General features: G+C 40.8%; 1 protein-coding gene across 13 annotated transcripts in view; it reads left to right on the forward strand.

Moving 5' to 3' along the window:
• PRRG1 (proline rich and Gla domain 1) overlaps positions 1-19,532 on the forward strand; it is a 98,168-nt gene that overhangs the window by 34,354 nt on the left and 44,282 nt on the right. Inside the window, exon 7 of one of the 13 annotated variants that reach the window (XM_048863960.2) lies at positions 5,850-9,019. The exons of the other annotated variants lie outside the window; for them this stretch is intronic. Within the exon in view, the coding sequence (XP_048719917.1) occupies positions 5,850-6,371 (522 nt within the window). The 3' untranslated portion in view covers positions 6,372-9,019. Of the gene's footprint in view, positions 1-5,849; positions 9,020-19,532 lie in introns of those variants that run through there. 13 annotated transcript variants of the gene reach the window in all.

The following is a 19,532-nucleotide window of genomic DNA, read 5'->3' on the forward strand; positions in this document are numbered from 1 at the left end:
ATCCTCATTCTTTCAGATACTTTTAATTTAAATCTACCAATTGGTCACAAGTAGGCTGGACAAGCCAGTTGGTTGACCAGTCAAATAATGTCAGTTGATTGCCTGTTTGACCCCAGCCTACCTTTTTGATGCATTATGGTGCCATCTGTTAGCAAGCCTACTTAAATGTCTTGATCGCTCATTTTACTGCATGCTAATGCAACCTGTTGGGGAAAAAATTGAACTAATTGAAAGCTGAGCATCTTGGTTGGCTGGAATCTTCTAGAATAAACTGTCTGTCTTTGTATACCAGGCCATCAATATACTTGGCAGTTTTCATAAGACACTAAACAAGTTTAAGACATGGTCCCTGTCCTGAAGAGTTTACAGTCTACACTGACTAGACAAACATTTAGAAATTAACTCAGAGGGGAGTTGGGGAGGGGGAGGAAGCTTCACAGTCATTGAACCTCCTCCCCCAAAACAAAGAGAAAAGATGCACAGCCATTAAGCTGGTTGATGAGTTGGCTTGCTGCCTGCCTAGCATAAGTACATTCAGAAATGACTTTTTTTTTCTTTTATAATTGCTATGGGCTTGTTTTATTTCTGTTTAATTTTATTTTTTTCTTTTGTAACTTTAACATTCACATTTCAGTGCTAACCTAACATTACTAAAAAAGATAATTCTTTCATTTTTAGAACTTCATTTCATTGGTGTTTCCATTTTTCTGAGTTAAAATAATTGCTAAGTAACCTGATTTTTGTAATTGGGCATAAGTGTCTGTTTAAGACTAAGCCTATTGGAGACCATGACGTCTTACTCTTTTATGTTAGCATTGTTATTGTGCGAATAAATTAGTGCTTTAAAATATTTGACTATATTTGACTAGTGAATTGACCAATTATTTTTGGACTAGTCAAACATCCAATCTAAGACACAACTTTATCTATGAATTATGCAGTTCCCATCCCTTGAGACACTTAAAATTATCCTTTTCTAGGCAATAGGAATTGCACAGAACAAGCTTGCATTGGCAGAAGTATCTTAAATTGGTCTTTTCCATCACAGTTATCTGATTCTGTGGCCTAACTAGCATAACATTTGCTATCCTTTTAGGAGTGTGAAAGTAATCCTAGTGTTTCAGAGCCATGAATGCTGCAGTGATTGAGAACAAATGGTTGCTGAATGTATCCTTTCTAAATCACACCAATTAAATTATTTCGTGTATTAAAAGAAAATTTCTTAAGATGGGCTTGTGTTGCAAGTAGCAATTACTAATGTTTTCCGGCTTTTAAACTATTCTTTTAACTTTTTTCTTAGCTGTATCAAGTCTACAAATATTTTGTTTTTATTTCTCCTGCTTTTCTAGCAATTCACGAGAACGCTTGGGCTCTAAAAATATCACTTAGATGCGAAAAGCCAAAAACAGGGAGGCATTTTCCTCCAATTGAAGTGATCTTCTGACTTGAGCAAGTCATTCCACCCCTCTGTGCCACCATTTCCCTATCAGTAAAATGAGGACAATAATACTTACCTTCTTTTGCTTTGAGATCTAGCGATGAAAAGTGCTGCATGAGAACTAGTTTGTGGTATTTTTAATTTTTTTTCTTTCTTGATTAGTGATCCTTGTCTCTACTTGGATATTAAAGCATTGCTGTCTTGTGAAACAAAAGCAGATCTAAAGACTTTTCAATTTCTGCAACGTACAATCCTTCTGTATCACTATTCTAGAGGTGAATAGCAAGAAACTCATCAGCAACGGGGTCAGATGTTTCTAAAATTTTTGGTAAAATCCTCCCTATAACAAACCTCAATTAATAGATTTAAGGCCAGAAAGGACTATTATGATGATCTAGTCAGACCTCTTACCTAACAAGCCCAAATAACTTCACCCTGTGTGAAGCCCATAATCTTAAACTTGTATCTTGTTGAGATGAAATCTTCTTGGAGCTTAGCACTAAGGATGTTCAAGCCTGCTCACTATGGTTTTTGGAAAGGAAACCTCCAAGGAAAAACATGGACGTTTCCCTCTGAGACGTAGGCTACCTAAAAAAAACTTTGCTGCCTTACAACTTCTGTAAAGTTAGTAAGTAATCTATAAGTAATCTAGCTAGAAAATGCATTAGATTTTCTTTTGTTTAATGGCTGGTAAAATAAGCTGTGCTGGAGAGAATGTATATTCCTGTTTTTGTGTCTTTTGTAACGTAAGGTTTTGCCTAGAGGGATTCTCTGTTTTGAATCTGATTACCCTGTAAGGTATTTACCATCCTGATTTTACAGAGGTGATTCTTTTACCTTTTCTTTAATTAAAATTCTTCTTTTTAAGAACCGGATTGATTTTTTTCATTGTTCTTAAGATCCAAGGGTTTGGATCTGTGTTCACCTGTACAAATTGGTGAGGATTCTTATCAAGCCTTCCCCAGGAAAGGGGGTGTTGGGCTTGGGGGGATATTTTGGGGGAAGACGTCTCCAAGTTTGCTCTTTCCCTGTTCTTTGTTTAAAACACTTGGTGGTGGCAGCATAGGGTTCAAGGACAAGGCAAAGTTTGTACCTTGGGGAAGTTTTTAACCTAAACTGGTAAGAATAAGCTTAAGGGGCCTTTCATGCAGGTCCCCACATCTGTACCCTAGAGTTCAGAGTGGGGAAGGAACCTTGACAGACTCTTTTTAAGCTTTAAGATAATTTAGTGTCCATAGTCTAAAACAGATAATAAATCACCATATGTCCTTAAAGCAGCTTAAACTCTTAAGTTAGCTGAAGCTCTCCACACACACCTCCAGTTGGACGGAAACCCCATAGATATCCTCATCCTCCTGCACTCCAAGCCAACTGCCTGCCTCTCTGGGGAGGATGAAGAGGAACTAGCTTTGCTGCTGCTTCTCCATTTGAGGGAATAAACAGGAGATATACTGGCTTCCCAGCATTCTGGAGCGCCACAAAAACAGCTCCTGTGGCAGGCACATCTTAGAGATGAAAATATACTTGAAAACTATTAACATGCTTATAAGTGGCAATAAGATCTATTAACTCTATATCCTTATACTGGAAAGCATATATGACTTTGTAATCTGTTTCTACAGCATCTAACATTTTAAAATAAATAACTCCAAAAAACCTAACTTATATTCACCTAAAGTGCTGCTGTGTTCTGCAAAGTGGTTACCTAAAAATGGCGGCAGCTTACTCAACACATCTGCTCTGTGGTTTCAGAGTCAGACTTCCTGTCTCTAGTGCCAAAATAAGCTTTTACCACTTTACTGCTTAGGCAGCAGAATGATCAGAGACAAAGCTGGGTTCTAATACAAATAAATAATAACAACGATGGTCTTCCTAGTGAATGATTGACTTAGTTCCAGCTAAAGTTCTAGTCAGTTGTATCTGAACCAGATTCTTCTTAGCATATGCATAACGTGCTGGTTGGATCATCAGCTTCCTTGGCCTGCGCCAGGTACTGACTGGGAATGTGATGTGAATACTGATCCATGCCCCCCTGAAACAGATTGAGGGCACGGGGGAAGTATACAAGTCTCCTAAAGGCGTTATTTGGCCAGCTGAAATTTTATTCCTAGTGGTGCTGTGTAAGGAAGGAAAGAACCCAGCTTGACTTTCAGAGCCCAGGTTGGTTTCGGTAGTGAAGTTAAGAAGAATTTTGTTAACTGAGCATGCATGAAGTGGGAGTCACTGGATTGCAGTAAACATGGAGCTCTACCTTGCCATTTTCATAATCTGCTTTCAGCATAGTACTTTAAGTATTCATGCTTATTAACTTGCTTTTTAAAGATAATAGCTTTCTGACTAAGGAACATAAAACAAAGAGAAGGAGTTGGGGGAGGAGAAACCTTTTCTGAAACCAGCACTTTTGTCAGAAAAGGTATTGTGTGCCAAGAATGAGGCTCTTTGTTCAGCTATCCCTTTGCAGTCCCTGTCTACTTCCTCATCAGCTTTGTTCCAGATATGATCCACCCAGCTAACCTATCACTTTCCTACAGTAATGCTCTTCCGCTTTCCCAAGTGTCCCACTGACAATGCCTTCCAGAATCTCCAGAGATTTCAACAGAATTGTTTTGTATGGGGTCTGCATTTTACTGTGGTATAGATGTGATTTTTTTTTTTCAAGTAACTTTAATTTTAAAAAATGCATTTGGTATGTTAAGATTTATTCCCCTCATTTGAAATCCATGCTATATGGCTTTACTTAGATGACATTGGACCACATCTTATGAAATACAGATGCTTTACAGACCTAATTAAGATGTTGAAATCTTGGAATTTTGGGAACGTGTCAAATTTTGCAGTGTTGAAAAGGCAAAGGAATGAACATGATTTTAAAAAAAAACACTTCTGGATTATATTAAATATTGGGGGAAGGGGTGTGTATAACCCTATTGCCTAAAAATGTGGACTAAGCTAGTAGTTGCCTCTTTGATACATCTGTGGTTTTTTTAACACCCTCCCCCCAGCTGTCCAAGAATCTCCTTATTTTGTAAGCTAGTCTTAACTAGATTTTCAGAGATTATATTTAGAGGGAACCCTAGCTTGTTGTATGTATGTGAATGATAGACTTTTTCCTGAGGACAGAAATGATTGTTGTATTGTTAGTTACTGATGCATGTGGTCATAAAACTATTCCCTTGTGAGAATGGTGGAATTGTATTGTGCTAATAAGATAAATGTCCAAGTGTAGAGTTTACCTTTGAAAAGATAGCTTTTTTTGCACTTTTAATACATTGCCTAAATAAAACCCTAAGTCTCTTGCTTGTGTGTTTAGTTTTTTTAGTGCTAGGTTTAAGAATGTGTAGAGTGATGTAATTTATGTGAAGTGTTATGTATATTAAAAATATCACTTCATATTTTATACTGAGCCCAGGACTTTTTTATGTAACATGTAGATACCTTTATTATTATTATTATTAGAGGATTTTGTTTTCTCCAAGCACAGAATATAATTGATGTTCGCTAACCTTATTTGTCTGAAACAAAGAGATGAGGTTTACATAACTTTATCTGTATTTTACATTTGGTCTATATTAACTATGCATAATACCTGTGCTACTTCATAAGATAGAGGGAGTGGAAAAGCTCTCTAGGACAGGAGGCATATTTTCCTATATTATCCTTGTTTAGTACCTAAAACAATGAGACCCTGTTCCCGACTGGGGCTTCTTGATGCTTTTGCAATAGCTGTTGTAATTTTAAAATATTAATAACATAACAGATTATCTTAAAGTACTGATGCCATTTCATTTTTAATTTCCCCCCCTCATTTATATTTCCACGACTGTGTTGATTCATCTTTACCTGAGAACAAGTTTTCTGGACTATTTTGAGTATGTCGTATGGTTATCCATATATTGCAAAAGCTATGTTTAGCTATAAATAGCTAACAGCTATTATTTTATAATCCAGAGGGTGGAGAAGTCTGAGTTTTAGGATGATCGTACAGCATAGTTATACTGGGTCAAAATAGTCAATCATTCTGACAATGTTTCTCTGTCAAAGTAATTTAATAATCTTACAATAATCTTTAATTCCAAAAATAGATCTGACTTTGAATTTTTGCATTCACAAATTATCTAAAATCAATTCAGATTATTTTTCTAATCCATTCCTATCTCTAATGTAGGTTTGTGACTATTAAGTGCTGATACAGAAATGTTGTGAGGAGTTAGGTGGCTTAAAAAAATCTCCAAACTCAGTGATGACTCCAGAAAGAAGTCAGGAAACTTTTTATACAGTATCTGCACCAATGAAAGATCTAGGTGGTCATTTATTGAAAGCCAAAACACTTCGCTTCAATTTTGTTGTTGAAAATAGACCAGTTAAAATTTATTTTTAATAGCTTCTGATTTATTCTGTCTTGCTGTTTTAGAAGGAGTTCTGGAAAGGCTACCCAAATGGACTCCAGGGAGAAAGTAACACAGGACATAATTGGTATTCATTTTACCTCGCATTTCCATTAATCATTGGCCTTTTTGTTATCCTCCTTGTCATATTTCTCACATGGAGATGCCTGTTTAAAAAGAAAATCCGTAGACAGTCTGTATACATGCATAGGGGAGCCCGCGAAGCCATTGGTGATAATGCTGTGGCTGATGGTAGAAGTCCTCTTCCCCAGCCGCTCAGCATTGTTCATTCCCCACAGGAAGAAATGTATGAAGGCAGTGGGCTGTCTCCAGGATATTTGGGCTCTCCAGATGGACGTTCAGACTCAATATCAACAAGGCTGTCAAACGGTGACCCTCCTCCTTCATATGAGGAAGCCACTGCCGAAACCAGCATAAGAAATGAAATGGAGCCTCACTTAGATCCACCCCCACAGTATGAAGACATTGTAAACTCCAGCTCAGCAAATGCTTTTGCAATACCTCCTGTTGTCACCAGTATTAAGTAAAGCAGGAAAAATATGAGCAACTTTTAAAAATTTCTAATAGAATTTTGTAGCACTTTATTGCAGCTTACTACCGTTTATATAATTTAATGGACTCACACTGTGTACCTCTGCCCTGTTTTCTTCCCTCTGCGTGTGTTCCCATGCCAGTTTTAAAGATGGGGAATTCATACTGAGAGCATGAAGCAGGTACAAATGTGGTCTTCTGTGCATACCTCTCAAATGTCCCTCCGTTTTGGGGGTTGTCATTTATTTTAGTCTGAATGTTGCCTACGTTCCACACAAATTTGATGTCACCTAGCTTTTAGTGTTGAAAATTATTTACATCAGAAACTAACACTAGTGAGAGAAAGTTATTTAAACCAAAGGTATGTGTCCTACAGCGTTTTAAGTTTCTTGCATGAACATTTTCTCTTTCATTTTGGGTCTTTGTCACACATTGTATCCTACACTTGGGCCTTGGAAGGCTGTGAAAAGTATTTATATGTGTGAACAAACAACATAGCATATTCACCCAGTTTAAATACGATACTTAAGGGATTGCAGTAAGTGAGACTAAGATATTTTGGAACACATCAGCTGTACTTGTACAGAGGGCAGTAATTAAGTGAATTTTGCAGTTGGAAAAAACGATAGCCTAATGTTCTTATCCCCTCTGTTCTCCATCCTTCCCTCCAGCTAGTCATAGAATCATAGAATATCAGGGATGGAAGGGACCTTAGGAGGCGGTCATCTAGTCCAACCCCCTGCTCAAAGCAGGACCAATCCCCAACTAAATCATCCCAGCCAGGGCTTTGTCAAGCCTGACCTTAAAAACGTCTAAGGAAGGAGATTCCACCACCTCCCTGGGTAACGCATTCCAGTGTTTCACCACCCTCCTCCTAGTGAAAAAGTTTTTCCTAATATCCAACCTAAACCTCCCGCACTGCAGCTTGAGACCATTACTCCTTGTTCTGTCATCTACTACCACTGAGAATAGTCTAGATCCATCCTCTTTGGAACCCCCTTTCAGGTAGTTGAAAGCAGCTATCGAATCCCCCCTCATTCTTCTCTTCCGCAGACTAAACAATCCCAGTTCCCTCAGCCTCTCCTCATAAGTCATGTGTTCCAGTCCCCTAATCATTTTTCTTGCCCTCCGCTTGACGTTTTCCAATTTTTCCACATCCTTCTTGTAGTGTGGGGCCCAAAACTGGACACAGAACTCCAGATGAGGCCGCACCAATGTCGAATAGAGGGGAACAGCTAGTCCTGTTTATGATATCTTGTTTCTGGAACATCCATTTTTTTTCTCCTTTAAGTGAATTTAGTTCTTGTGAAAAGTACTAGATTGTCAGCTCCAGAAATTAAAGTTCCCTCTGCCCTGCAGAACAGTTAATGCACTGCCTCTGGGCACACAGTACCAAACCAATGTGCCTCATCACTGACATGCAGAAACCGCCTAGAAGGGGATGATCATAGTTTACTCTTCATGCCAACACAAATAACAGTCTCTTCTGAGCCTGCCAACAGGCTGCCAGTTGCAATAGTGTCTTTTATTTATGTGGCTTTCTTTCCCCCACGAAATGCATGGTGATCACTCATTTCACATAGGCCATTAAGCAGTTGTCAGATAACCTCTGGTCATTTCCAGTCTGCTCTGGATTTATGCAAATGACTGAAAGTTGTAATGTTCAGTATTCCACTACCAGTCTCTTGAGCCAGCCAAACCCCTATTTTAACTATCTAATGTTCCTGAACTAAAATGTATTGCAACATCATGCAGATATTATTTGCAATAAAAAAATAATGCTTGTCCTTTGAAATAGAGAGATCAAATGTTCACAGTGATCCATGATGACAACTTTGAGAATTATGCTGTTGATTGAAGACTCCACACAAGCACAATTTTAAATTCACTGGCCAAAAATCTCAGTGAAAGCAATTTACATGGCTAAACAAAAAAAACTTTGCATAAAGCAGTCATTTAAAATGTTCTTTCCTCTACTAAGACAATAAGTGCTTTTTCTCGTTTACTGGAATGATTCCAAATTACAAAAAATATTTTTTTTTTTAGCTTTAAAAGTTAAGGGTTCGATTAAATGTAACAAGTTATATAACTTTTATTTTGTGCTTGGCCTTTCTGATCTGATTAAAATGACAATTTGTCTTGTAGTGGTTCTTATAAAGCTTTATTTTTTCAAAATGTAGCTTCTACTTTTTTCTTCCATTGTAATTACATTGTCCCGCAATAAATGTGATGGTAAGATTTACAGCCTTACCTCTCTGAATGTTTTACAAGTAAGAACATGCAGTACTGTCTTGATTGACTGCCAGAAAATTCAGGGTATTGCACTCCCTGCTTTGACTGTAACACTGAGAGGTGAATCTTGTACAGAACTAAAATGATTTGTTTACTAATGACCAACATGGAGATGGGTGACTTGTTTAAGAAATTATGGAAATCAGATGATTTAGAGATTGTTTAATTTTGGACACCTGTGGGGAGTAGTTCCATCTTCACTGCATGTAAATAACCTATTTGATTACAGTATTAAATATTTTTTAAAGATCTGGTTTACATTAAATTATGGTATTTAAACATTTTGCTCATGTTTATAGAAGATTTTTTCTTAATGGTTTTTGGCATGCTAAATAAAGGTATTCTTAAATTCTTTAATGCCTCTATCAATTCTGTGCAGTTGGAATAAAATAACATTGATTTCTATAACAGAGGTGCTGTATTAACTTCCATCGTCTCTCGTCTTGATGAAAATTGTTTTATATCAAATTTTAAGCTAATTAATTTTAAAACAAAAGAACTAGAATTTTTAAATTAATATATATGTATATATATGAAATATAAAAACATACAGTATCTTATAACAGTGGCCAGCTGGAGCAATATTCAGAGAGAGAATGGAGACTTTTTTCTCTGGCATATTTTACAAGCAAGGAAACTATTTGGAGGTCCGAGCAGATCTATCAAAATTTGAGAACTACATCAAAACTCAATACAGACCTGCAATAAATGGTCATGACAAAAGTGAAAACCAGTAAATCATGAAACTATAAAGAATGTGTAAGTGACTGCATGGATGTGGGCCAGTTACTTATTTTAACACTCCCCCCCCTCCCCCCCACGAACATTGCTTTGAGCTGTGTCAAATAATCTTTGAAACAGGAGAGGAAAGGATGGAAAAGTTTGGATATGATGGAATTGTTGGGGGTATGCATGTCAAAATTCCACCCCTGAGTGTTTGGTGACTCATTCCAGATGGAAGCAGAATTTTTCTGTCATGTTTCTGTACCCATTTGAGTGGAGGAAATGTTACTGTGTTCTCCAGTCCTTCCTATATTTAAAGCAAATAATATCTAATTAGTCTTGATCCTATGGACATTCAGTGGGTTTTTTTTTTGGGGGGGGGGGGAAGAAGGGAAGTGTTTTGGTTTTTTTAATAGGCCTACAATTTGAACAGTTTTATAACTAATGTACACAAATCAGCTTCAGCTATGGTGCATGCACATGGCCAGTTAAACATTTGGCTATGTTTGCACAACTGACTTGTAGGAATTGAGACCCTAAGACTGTACGTTATCTGATTTAATTAGTATGAACTCAATGGCTATAAAAAAAATCAACTAGTCATACTGAGTTACTTATACTGATGCATTCTCGTTCAAACATTGTTCTCTGCAGTTCTAAGTCAAGGTGGATGATTTTTTTTTATTACTCTTATGTATAATGTGAACCTTATACATATTCAAGTGCTGCTCTCTGATTTTTTTAAAAAAATCAGATTTATCCAGAAGCATCTATCCTATTTCACTACTTGCTTATCACTGCTGCATGCCCACTTGATTGACTTGCCTTAGTGTAGCTGAGCACTGAGCTTTGCCAAAAGATGTAAATCTGTTTCCTCCTGTACTGAAATCAAATGCTCTGACCTTCAGTGATCCTGGTTTTTTTGTTTTTTTTGGAGATAAGTTGCTGACGGAGTGGTGAGTAACAATTAACGAAACAATTTTGAGCTTAAGATAGTCCCTCCAAAAACATCTTGTCTTCCTACTTTAAGTAATCTATAGAGTCTCAACTCTGCTTAAGAAACTTTCAACTAGCTGGAAAAGTCTGTTTTAATGTCAGAACACTTTTGATATTTTCCCTCCCTATACTGTCTTGGTACATTGTGTATTAAAATTAAGTTATCCTTTATATAACCTGCTGTCCATCTGTCCCCCAAAATCCCTTTTAAAAATGGCCTTTGCTTGATCACAGACATTTTGGAAGCTTCATAAGTTTTTGTTAATCTGAGTTGGGTGTGAGAAAAATCTCTTACAGCCAGATGGAAACAAAACTCTAAGGACTGTGCACCATCACCTTGGGCTGGATTATCCTTTCCCATTGTGGGAGGGGGGATCTGTGGCAGTGAGCTAAGTACGATGAAACCTCCCTGACCATTTCTGTGAACTGCGATGTGCCCCCTGCAGGATAAGCAGATTCCTGGGCCATTTGCATGGAGGCCTTTTGCCTCTGCACCAGCTCTGATCCATGGTACCCCTCCGGGGTCAAAGTAACTGAGACCACTTACCGGGGCGGGACGGCTCTGGCCCCTGGAAGGGGCGGGTGGAAGGGGAGGGGCTGAGGGGGGGGGTCAGCATCCCCCAGCCAGCCCTTCCAGTCTGGCTGGCCTGCGCTGTTCAGGGCTCTTGTGTTGATTTAAAGGGCTGGGGGCTCCGGATGCCATTGCTGCTGCAGCAGTGTCCAGAGCCCCAGGCCCTTTCAAATCGCCAGCCCTAGGGCAGCTGCTCCCTTTGCGCCCCTGCCGCCCGTCAGCAGCCAGGGGGGCCAAAAGGGGCAGGAACGTTAAAGTGCTGCAGGGTCCTTTGCCCCGGCAGCGCTTTAACGTTGCTGCCCCCTCCCCCTCCCCGTTGGTGGCCCAGCCGGTACGGACCGTACCAGCACGGTCACCGCCAGGGCAGGCAAAAGGGGCAGGGACATTAAAGCGCTGTCACGGCAACGCTTTAATGTGGGCTGAGTATGGGCCGGTGCGGGTTCTTACCAGTACGCAGTACTGGCCCGTACCGGCTCACTTCCACCCCTGGTGCCCCTGTTCCTGGTATCATTTCTTCAGGGTTAGTCTGCTACTACAGCCTTCCACTTGTTACAGCTGCTCTAGGGTCAAGGTGAGCAACAGGTGCTGTTAAAAAGATAATATAGCATTAGGCTAAATGAGGCATTGTGTGGTCACCTATTCCCTATATCCCCTTGCCTTGCCTGCTTGGTGGTCACCACCACCTCCCCTCTCTGCACACATGTTGTATCCAGAAAGTGCCCTTCTTATTTCCTGGGTTTGGAGGCACAATGGATCTTGCCCTGGAAGTGTCCCTTCCTATGGGAGGGCAGTGGAGGAAGAGGCGGGTGGTTGACTGATGATTGTCTGTTAGATTGCAATCCTTAATGCAAAAATCTATCTGTGGCTTTCACTTGTAATGCTGAAGTAGACACCTCCCACCCTGATCCTTGCCAATATTAAAGGACAGCAGTGTTCCCTGACAGAATTCTCTACGACTCCCTCCCCACTCCATCCCACACTTTTGGCCAACAGCAAAAAGATATGGGCTCTTACACAAAAGCTGCCATCAGCCAGCACCCTTTAACAATTTTATCAAAGCTGTTTTCCTCCCCCCTACTATTAAACTTTTTTATGAATTCCTTCCACTTAGATGTTGACAAACTTGTAGACGATATTTAAACACTCATTCTGCCATCTTTTCCCCCTGTGGAATGCTTTCTCTAGTGTTTGTTGTGGCTATGAGTCCTTTTGCGTGGGTTTTAAAAAACAAAATAATCCCCCCCTCTCCTCCCCCCATTCTCCCCAAAACACATCTTGGTTATCCTAACCTTGAGCTCTGTCCTGAGCAGTATTTCAATTAGCCTCATGGGAAGATTAAACAAACCAAAGAACTGCTCTTCCATCCATAGCCTCTTCCAGAATGTATCCTCAGATATATCGCCTCTTCAACCACAGTCTTCCTGGCATAGACTGTAGGTTTTTTCATGTGAATGTTAAGGCACTGTACATAAATGCCTACTTTCACTGAATGTTCCTGTGATTTCAGAATTCAGTTGCTCCAAATGAAATAAAATGTAAATGTGATAGTGATCCTATGGTGGGTCTCTAAAGCTAGCCAAGTACTGACAAAAATAAAATGAAGGTTGGACAAGGTATATGTTCAAATACTGGTGGATTAGACAAGAAGTAGTAACCTAATTCCTCTTTGGAAGCCAGTTGACAAGTGGGGAAGATTAAAGTTGTTCACATTTACTTACAAAGTAAAAACAGCTGCGATCTGTGCAAGAAAACACTTCTTATTGATTAGCTGAGCTTGCTGTTTGTTGAATCAACAAGTTATGTGATGAAATGAAATGCCTCTTCATGGCTTGTTTTATGAGAGGGTTAGAGTTGATCAAAGAACTCCTGTTTCCAGCAAGCAAAGACATTTAAACTTGGAAACTCAACTTTGGCCCCAAACCTTTGACTGGATCTGCTACTGTAGGCCCCTGTCTCTGTGCAAAGCCCCAATGAAATCAATAGGTTTGTGCACAGGTGCAGAAATTCCTGAGAGCAAATCTGTTTGCATGACTGGAACTTCAGTGAATGAGTTTATCAAGGAAGGAGAGAGGCAGCAAACAGGTTAGCCACTGGCAAACAATGCTACCTGGCCAATTTAAAAACAAAAACAAATGTATATTAGTGCTTCAGTGGGTTTTATGCAATATGAAGGAGTTAGTGTTTATGGTTCAGTCCTCAGTTGTGGCCTCCATGACGTGTGTGTGTGTGTGTGGAGCAGGAGGTGAAGGTGGGGTGAGCCTGGGCCAGCTGGGGAATGAATTGACTGTTCTAGCCAATGCACCTTTTTAATATCCCTGATGGGCCATTACCCCAGGGAAGACCAGATTCATTGCAGTATGCTGTGGCCTCATTCCCCAATTCTCTCACCCACCCTGATGCATTAGCTATGCTGTTGAGAGCAGTATAAAGCCAGCTCTACCAAGAGCCGCCAGGGGCCCCTTTGGGGAAGCTTTCTGGTTGCTTTGTACTCCCTGAGCAGCATGAAACAGCTGGTGGTAGTGCTGGGAGTCTGGCCCTGATGACATGGCGGTGGGAATTTTTGTGTTTCAGTGACATCCCAAGCTCCATTTACTTTCCAACAATTTTTAAATAATTTTCCTAAACAAAATGAAAAGATCTCTAACATACTTAACGAACAACCCATACTCAATAGCAAAAAGCCTATTGACTTCATTGCTCTACTGTGTGTTCCTTTTACTCCTTTCTCCTAACTTCTCCAATGCTTTTTGAAAATAAAAATATAACTGAAAAATGATCCATTTTTGTTCAATTGCTCCCTAAAATCTTGTGGAGGCTTTTAGAGAAATGTGCATAATAGCTGCTATCTGTTGCTTGGATACAACACCCTGCACCCCCCCAAAAAAGCACTTAGAAATACAATTTTAGCTCTCAGTTACTTCCACCTCCTCCCTTCTCTTCTTTTCAACATTTTGAAGGTGTCTTGATTTATTTTTTGTTTTCTTGCTTAAAAGTGATTTTGTAGGGGTCCATTCTCCCCCCACACACACACACACACATTCATGCTTTAACCATTGAGTTAAAAATCCTGCCAGAGCAAACAACATGCTGCAGTGTTGCCTAAATCTGGCTGTAGGTGTGTGATTGACTAGGACACCTACCGACAACCATTCACACATTGCTCCCGTCTACATAGATTTCCATCTCTTTGTACGAAGATACATGAATGTTGATGAGAATAATTAAACCACTTGTGTTCAGTTTTACTTCACCGGGGTTCTCCCCTAGGCTAGGGTATAACTCACAGGAAGTCAGTATCACACAATCAAAACTAAAGAGGAAAAATGTCTCTCCAAAGGCATCAAGTGTCATAATCCCACGCCTAGGCAGTGCAGTTCTAGTACAAGACAGGCCAGGATACTCCCAACACTAAAGAGTTTTGATGGCTGTTGGCTCGCCCCAGGCTCATGCGTAGTACCTTTCATCCTGCTAAGTGAGCAAGATGGTAGAAAAGGCTGTAGCAAGACAACTTTTAGAGGAACTTAGATGCCTTTGATCTACTTCACCTGTATCAATCTGGGAATGGACCTGCCTTTGCACAGAAACTGCACTGATCTCCTTCTGGTGAGGAGTGGATACCAGAGGTAGGATTTTGTGCTGCACTGGCACAGAACTCTCGGACCCCCATGCTGTTTAAGGTGGGTTGAAGCTACTTTTGCACTCTTGCTGCTGGGTTGATTCAGCCCGTGGAGCACCCCCCTTCTGTAGGCAGCCTTGGGGGCCTATCTAAGCTCTGACAGCCTCCTCAGGCTGCTCTTGGGGCTGCAGTGCTGCACAGAAACTCCACGGTGCTGTGGCCCCAGCTCTGAGAAGCCCCTTCTGCCATGAGCCCTGCTCCCCACATGCTACCTACCCTGGGGCTTGCAAGGGGGGATCCTTCCACAGCTGGACCTAGGGTTGTGTGGCCCTTTTATGCCACTTTTGCTTGGCCTATAGGGGCCACAGCAATAGGTGTAGCTCTAAGAACAGGAGTCCTTGTGGCACCTTAGAGACTAACAAATTTATTTGAGCATACAGTTCATTTGAACTACAGCTCACTTCATCGGATGCATTCAGTGGAAAATACAGTGGGGAGATTTAAATACATAGAGAACATGAAACAATGGGTGTTACCATACACACTGTAACGAGAGTGATCAGGTAAGATGAGCTATTACCAGCCGGAGAGAAAAAATACACCTTTTGTAGTGATAATCAAGATGGGCCATTTCCAGCAGTTGACAAGAATATGTGAGGAACAGTGTGTGTGGGGGGGTGGGGGGTGGGGGGGGGGATAGTAGTGGATGTGTCATTACACAAAGTAAAACTAATTCCCCATGTTTATTTTTTCCCCCTACTATTCCTCACAACTTCTTGTCAACTGCTGGAAACGGCCCATCTTGATTATCACTAGAAAAGGTGGGTTTTTTTCTCTCCTGCTGGTAATAGCTCACCTTACCTCATCACTGTTATTACAGTGTGTATGGTAACACCCATTTTTTCATGTTCTCTTGTGTATATAAAATCTCCCTACTGTATTTTCCACTGAAAGCATCCGATGAAGTGAGCTGTAGCCCACGAACGCTTATGCTCAAATAAATTTGTTAGTCTCTTAGGTGCCACAAGTACTCCTGTTCTTTTGGCGGATACAGACTAATGCGGCTGCTACTCTGAAAGGTGTAGCTCTGATGCCCGTTGTCCATGCTGGCATGAGTAGATCTTTCATCCGCGTTCAGTACAGTGGATCATGAGGTGGTGTTGACTCACTTGATGGTACTGGATGGGGCTGCCTTTCAATGGCTTCACTATTTTCTCTTAGAGTGCAATTGCTCCTCTTCCCAAAGAGCCTCCAAGTGTGAGATGCTGCAGGGTGCCCTCCTGTCATCCTTCCTCTTCAGTACATATATGGGCCAGCTAGGGAGGCTTTGGAAGGTAGCATGGGGTGCAGTGTTTCCAATATACTGATGACACCCAACAGTGTGGCTCTATCTCATCCACCTGTAACAATACTGTGGGTCAGTGCCTCAAGAAGTGTCTAATTCAGCTTGGGGCATGGATGAGAGTGAGCTGGCTAAAGCTCAGCACAAACAAGACTGACCTAACGATGGTTTGGGAGAACCAGCTGGCAGAGATGATGTCAGTGCCTCTGCCTGAGGGAGTGCATCTGCCGTTGGAGTTTGCTGCTTGGGTATGATTCTAGATGCCTAGCTGTGGTTGTATTAGCGTATTACAGCAGCAACGCTGTCAGCTTTTTACCGTGGCCAGGAGGCCGTGCCCTTTCCTTTCAGATGTGGATTTTGCCACTGTTATCCAGGCCTTTTTCACCTCAAGATTACACTATTACAACGCACTCTACACGGGGCTACACTTTAAAACCACTCAGAGACTAGGACTGGTGCAGAATGCAGTGGCGCATTTATTGAGAAAGGGCATCTCTTTAGGAGCACATGACCCTCATGCTCCAAGTTCTGTACGGGCTGCCCCTTTAGTCTCCAAGTAGAGTTTAAGGTTATGATCTTTAAAGGGCCAGCCAACCTGAGGGTTATCCTGTCTCTCCCTGTGCCATACTGTCACAGCTGCAGTCAGGGGCATTCAAACTGGATTATAGAAGAGAGAGCTGTTGGCAAGTCATTCTCTGTGTTGACTCCAGAACCCGATCCCCCTCCCAAATCTGATGACCTCCTGGACATGCGGCAAAAGCCACATGTTTGACAAGGTTTTGAGGGAAGGGGTAGAGTAGGTTCCTGGGTATGATTTGAAGGTGAGTGGCTTTTCTGGTACATTTCTATTTTTGTCTGCTGCCTGAGGTAAGTTGTTATCTTCATTTAATTATTTAAGGCTTTTGGCAAGTGGAGTTAATTTATTTATATATAATGCTACAGGGTTGTTATTCTAAATCTAAGTATTGGAAGGGCTCTCAGGTGTTTCCCCTGCCCTTCTCCCCCTCTTCCTTTCCCCCCCCCCATAATTTTAAATGTGAAATCTGAAGGAAGAAAAAAAGTAATCCTTTTTGAGCAAAAGGCCAAAGCAACTGGCTATTGGAGGTCTGCTAAGATAACTGAACAGACCTTCCTTACTGTGCTGGCCAATGAAACCAGCAGCCCCCAAAACGTTTTAGCTTTGGGAGTTCCCAATTCACTTCATATTGGAATCACAGGGACTAAGCTTCTATCACGGCTATTATCCTCAGAAGAATTTTGACAGGTAAGTAATGTTCTTTTGGCATGAAGTTTGGTACTCAGGCAATTGAAACTGTGCAGTGCAGCTTAATTGATTACCCCCATAATGTTAATGATCTTATGTTTATGTAGATGTGTCCAATTAAAAAGACACTATCAACTTGAGTTTTTAAAATTGGTTAATTTTTTAAAAATTCCATATTCAGATAGTACACCCTTGAAATATTGTATCCTGATTAATTTTGATATTCCTTCATTTTTAATAAATGATTTTCTGCTCCTTTGCTAATGTGTATAAGGATCTTTTCAGTAAGAAAGAAGCTAACTTATAGGAGAAATAACTAAACTGATTACACACCAATTACTGTCAAATGCACAGAGCAAATAGAACTAGAAAATATACATGTTTTTCATGCTAACTCTCAGGTTTAACAAATCTTAGCAGTTTGTTACTACAGTAAAGTACACAATTTTCAGACAAATGTGATTTTCAAGTTGATGGCTTTTTAAACTGGTCAATACTAGGGCTGTCGATTAAGTGCAGTTAACTCGCACGATTAACTCAAAAATTAATCATGATTAAAAAAATTAATCATAATTATCACACTGTTAAACAATAGAATACCAATTGAAATTTATTAAATATTTTTGGATGTTTTTCTACATTTTCAAATATATTGATTTCAATTACAATACAGAATACAAAGTGTACTGTGCTTACTTTATTTTATTATTTTTATTACAAATATTTGCACTCTAAAATGATAAACAAAAGAAATAGTATTTTTCAGTTCACCTCATACAAGTACTGTAGTGCAATCTCTTTATCATGAAAGTGCAATTTACAAATATAGATCATTTTTTGTTACATAACTGCACTCAGAAACAAAACAGTGTAAAACTTTAGAGCTTACAAGTCCACTCAGTCCTACTTCTTGTTCAGCCAATCACTGAGGCCTGGTCTACACTACAGGGTTAGGTCAAATTTAGACGCGTTAGGTCGATTTAAAAATGACTGCATCCAAACAACCAAGCCCTTTCCGTTGACCTAAAGGGCTCTTTAAATCGACTTCTGTACTCCTCCCTGACAAGGGGAGTAGTGCTAAAATCGACCTTGCTGGGTTGAATTTGGGGTAGTGCAGACGCAAATCAAGGGTATTGGCCTCCAGGAGCTATCCCAGAGTGCTCCATTGTGACCGCTCTGGACAGCACTTTGAAATCCGATGCACTAGCCAGGTACCCAGGAAAAGCCCTGGGAACTTTTGAATTTCATTTCCTGTTTGGTCAGTGGGGCGAACTCAGCAGCACAGGTGACCATGCAGTCCCCCCACAATCGTACAGCGAAGAATGTTTCTACACTCCCCCTATCATCTCTATCCCTGAGGTTATTGCAGATTAGAAAGCAAAAAAAGTGCACTTGTGATGACATGTTTTCTGAGCTCATGCAGTCCTCCTGCACTGATAGGGCACAGCTTAATGCATGGAGGCATTCAGTGGCAGAGGCCAGGAAAGAATTGAGTGAGCACGAAGAGCAGAGGTAGGACGCGATGCTGAGGCTAATGGGGGAGCAAACAAACATGATGAAGCGTCTGTTGGGGGAGCAAACAAACATGATGAAGCATCTGTTGGAGCTGCAGGAAAGCCAACAAGAGCATAGATCCCCGCTGCATCCACTGTATAACCGCCTAGCCTCCTCCCCGTGTTCCATATCCTCCTCATCCAGACACCCAAGAACGCAGGCGCGGGGGGGGAGGTTCCAGGCACCCAGCCACTCCACTTCAGAGGATGGCCCAAGCAACAGAAAGCTATCATTCAAACAGTTTGCTTTTCAGTGTGGCTACAATAAGCAATGTGGCCTTGTCCTTCCCTCCTCCCCCACCCCACCTGGGCTACCTTGTCTGTTATCTCATTTTTTTTTAATTAATAAAGAAAGAATGCATGTTTTCAAAACAATAGTTACTTTATTTCAAAGGGGGGAGGGTGGTTGTCTTACAGGGAATTAAAATCAACAAAGGGGGCGGGTTTGCATCAAGGAGAAACACACACAATTGTCACACCAAAGCCTGGCCAGTCATGAAACTGGTTTTCAAAGCCTCTCTGATGCGCAGCATGCCTTGCTGTGCTCTTCTAATCTCCCTGGTGTCTGGCTGCTCAAAATCAGACACCAGGCGATTTGCCTCAACCTCCCACTCCGCCATAAACATCTCCCCCTTACTCTCACAGATATTATGGAGCACACAGCAAGCAGCAATAGCAGTGGGAATGTTGGTTGCACTGCGGTCTGACCTAGTCAGCAAACAGCACCAGCGAGCTTTTAAATGTCCAAAGACACATTTTACCACGATTCTCCACTTGCTCAGCCTATAGTTGAACTTCTT

The sequence above is a fragment of the Caretta caretta genome, chromosome 1, assembly GCF_965140235.1.
Source record: "Caretta caretta isolate rCarCar2 chromosome 1, rCarCar1.hap1, whole genome shotgun sequence".
NCBI lineage: Eukaryota > Metazoa > Chordata > Testudines > Cheloniidae > Caretta > Caretta caretta.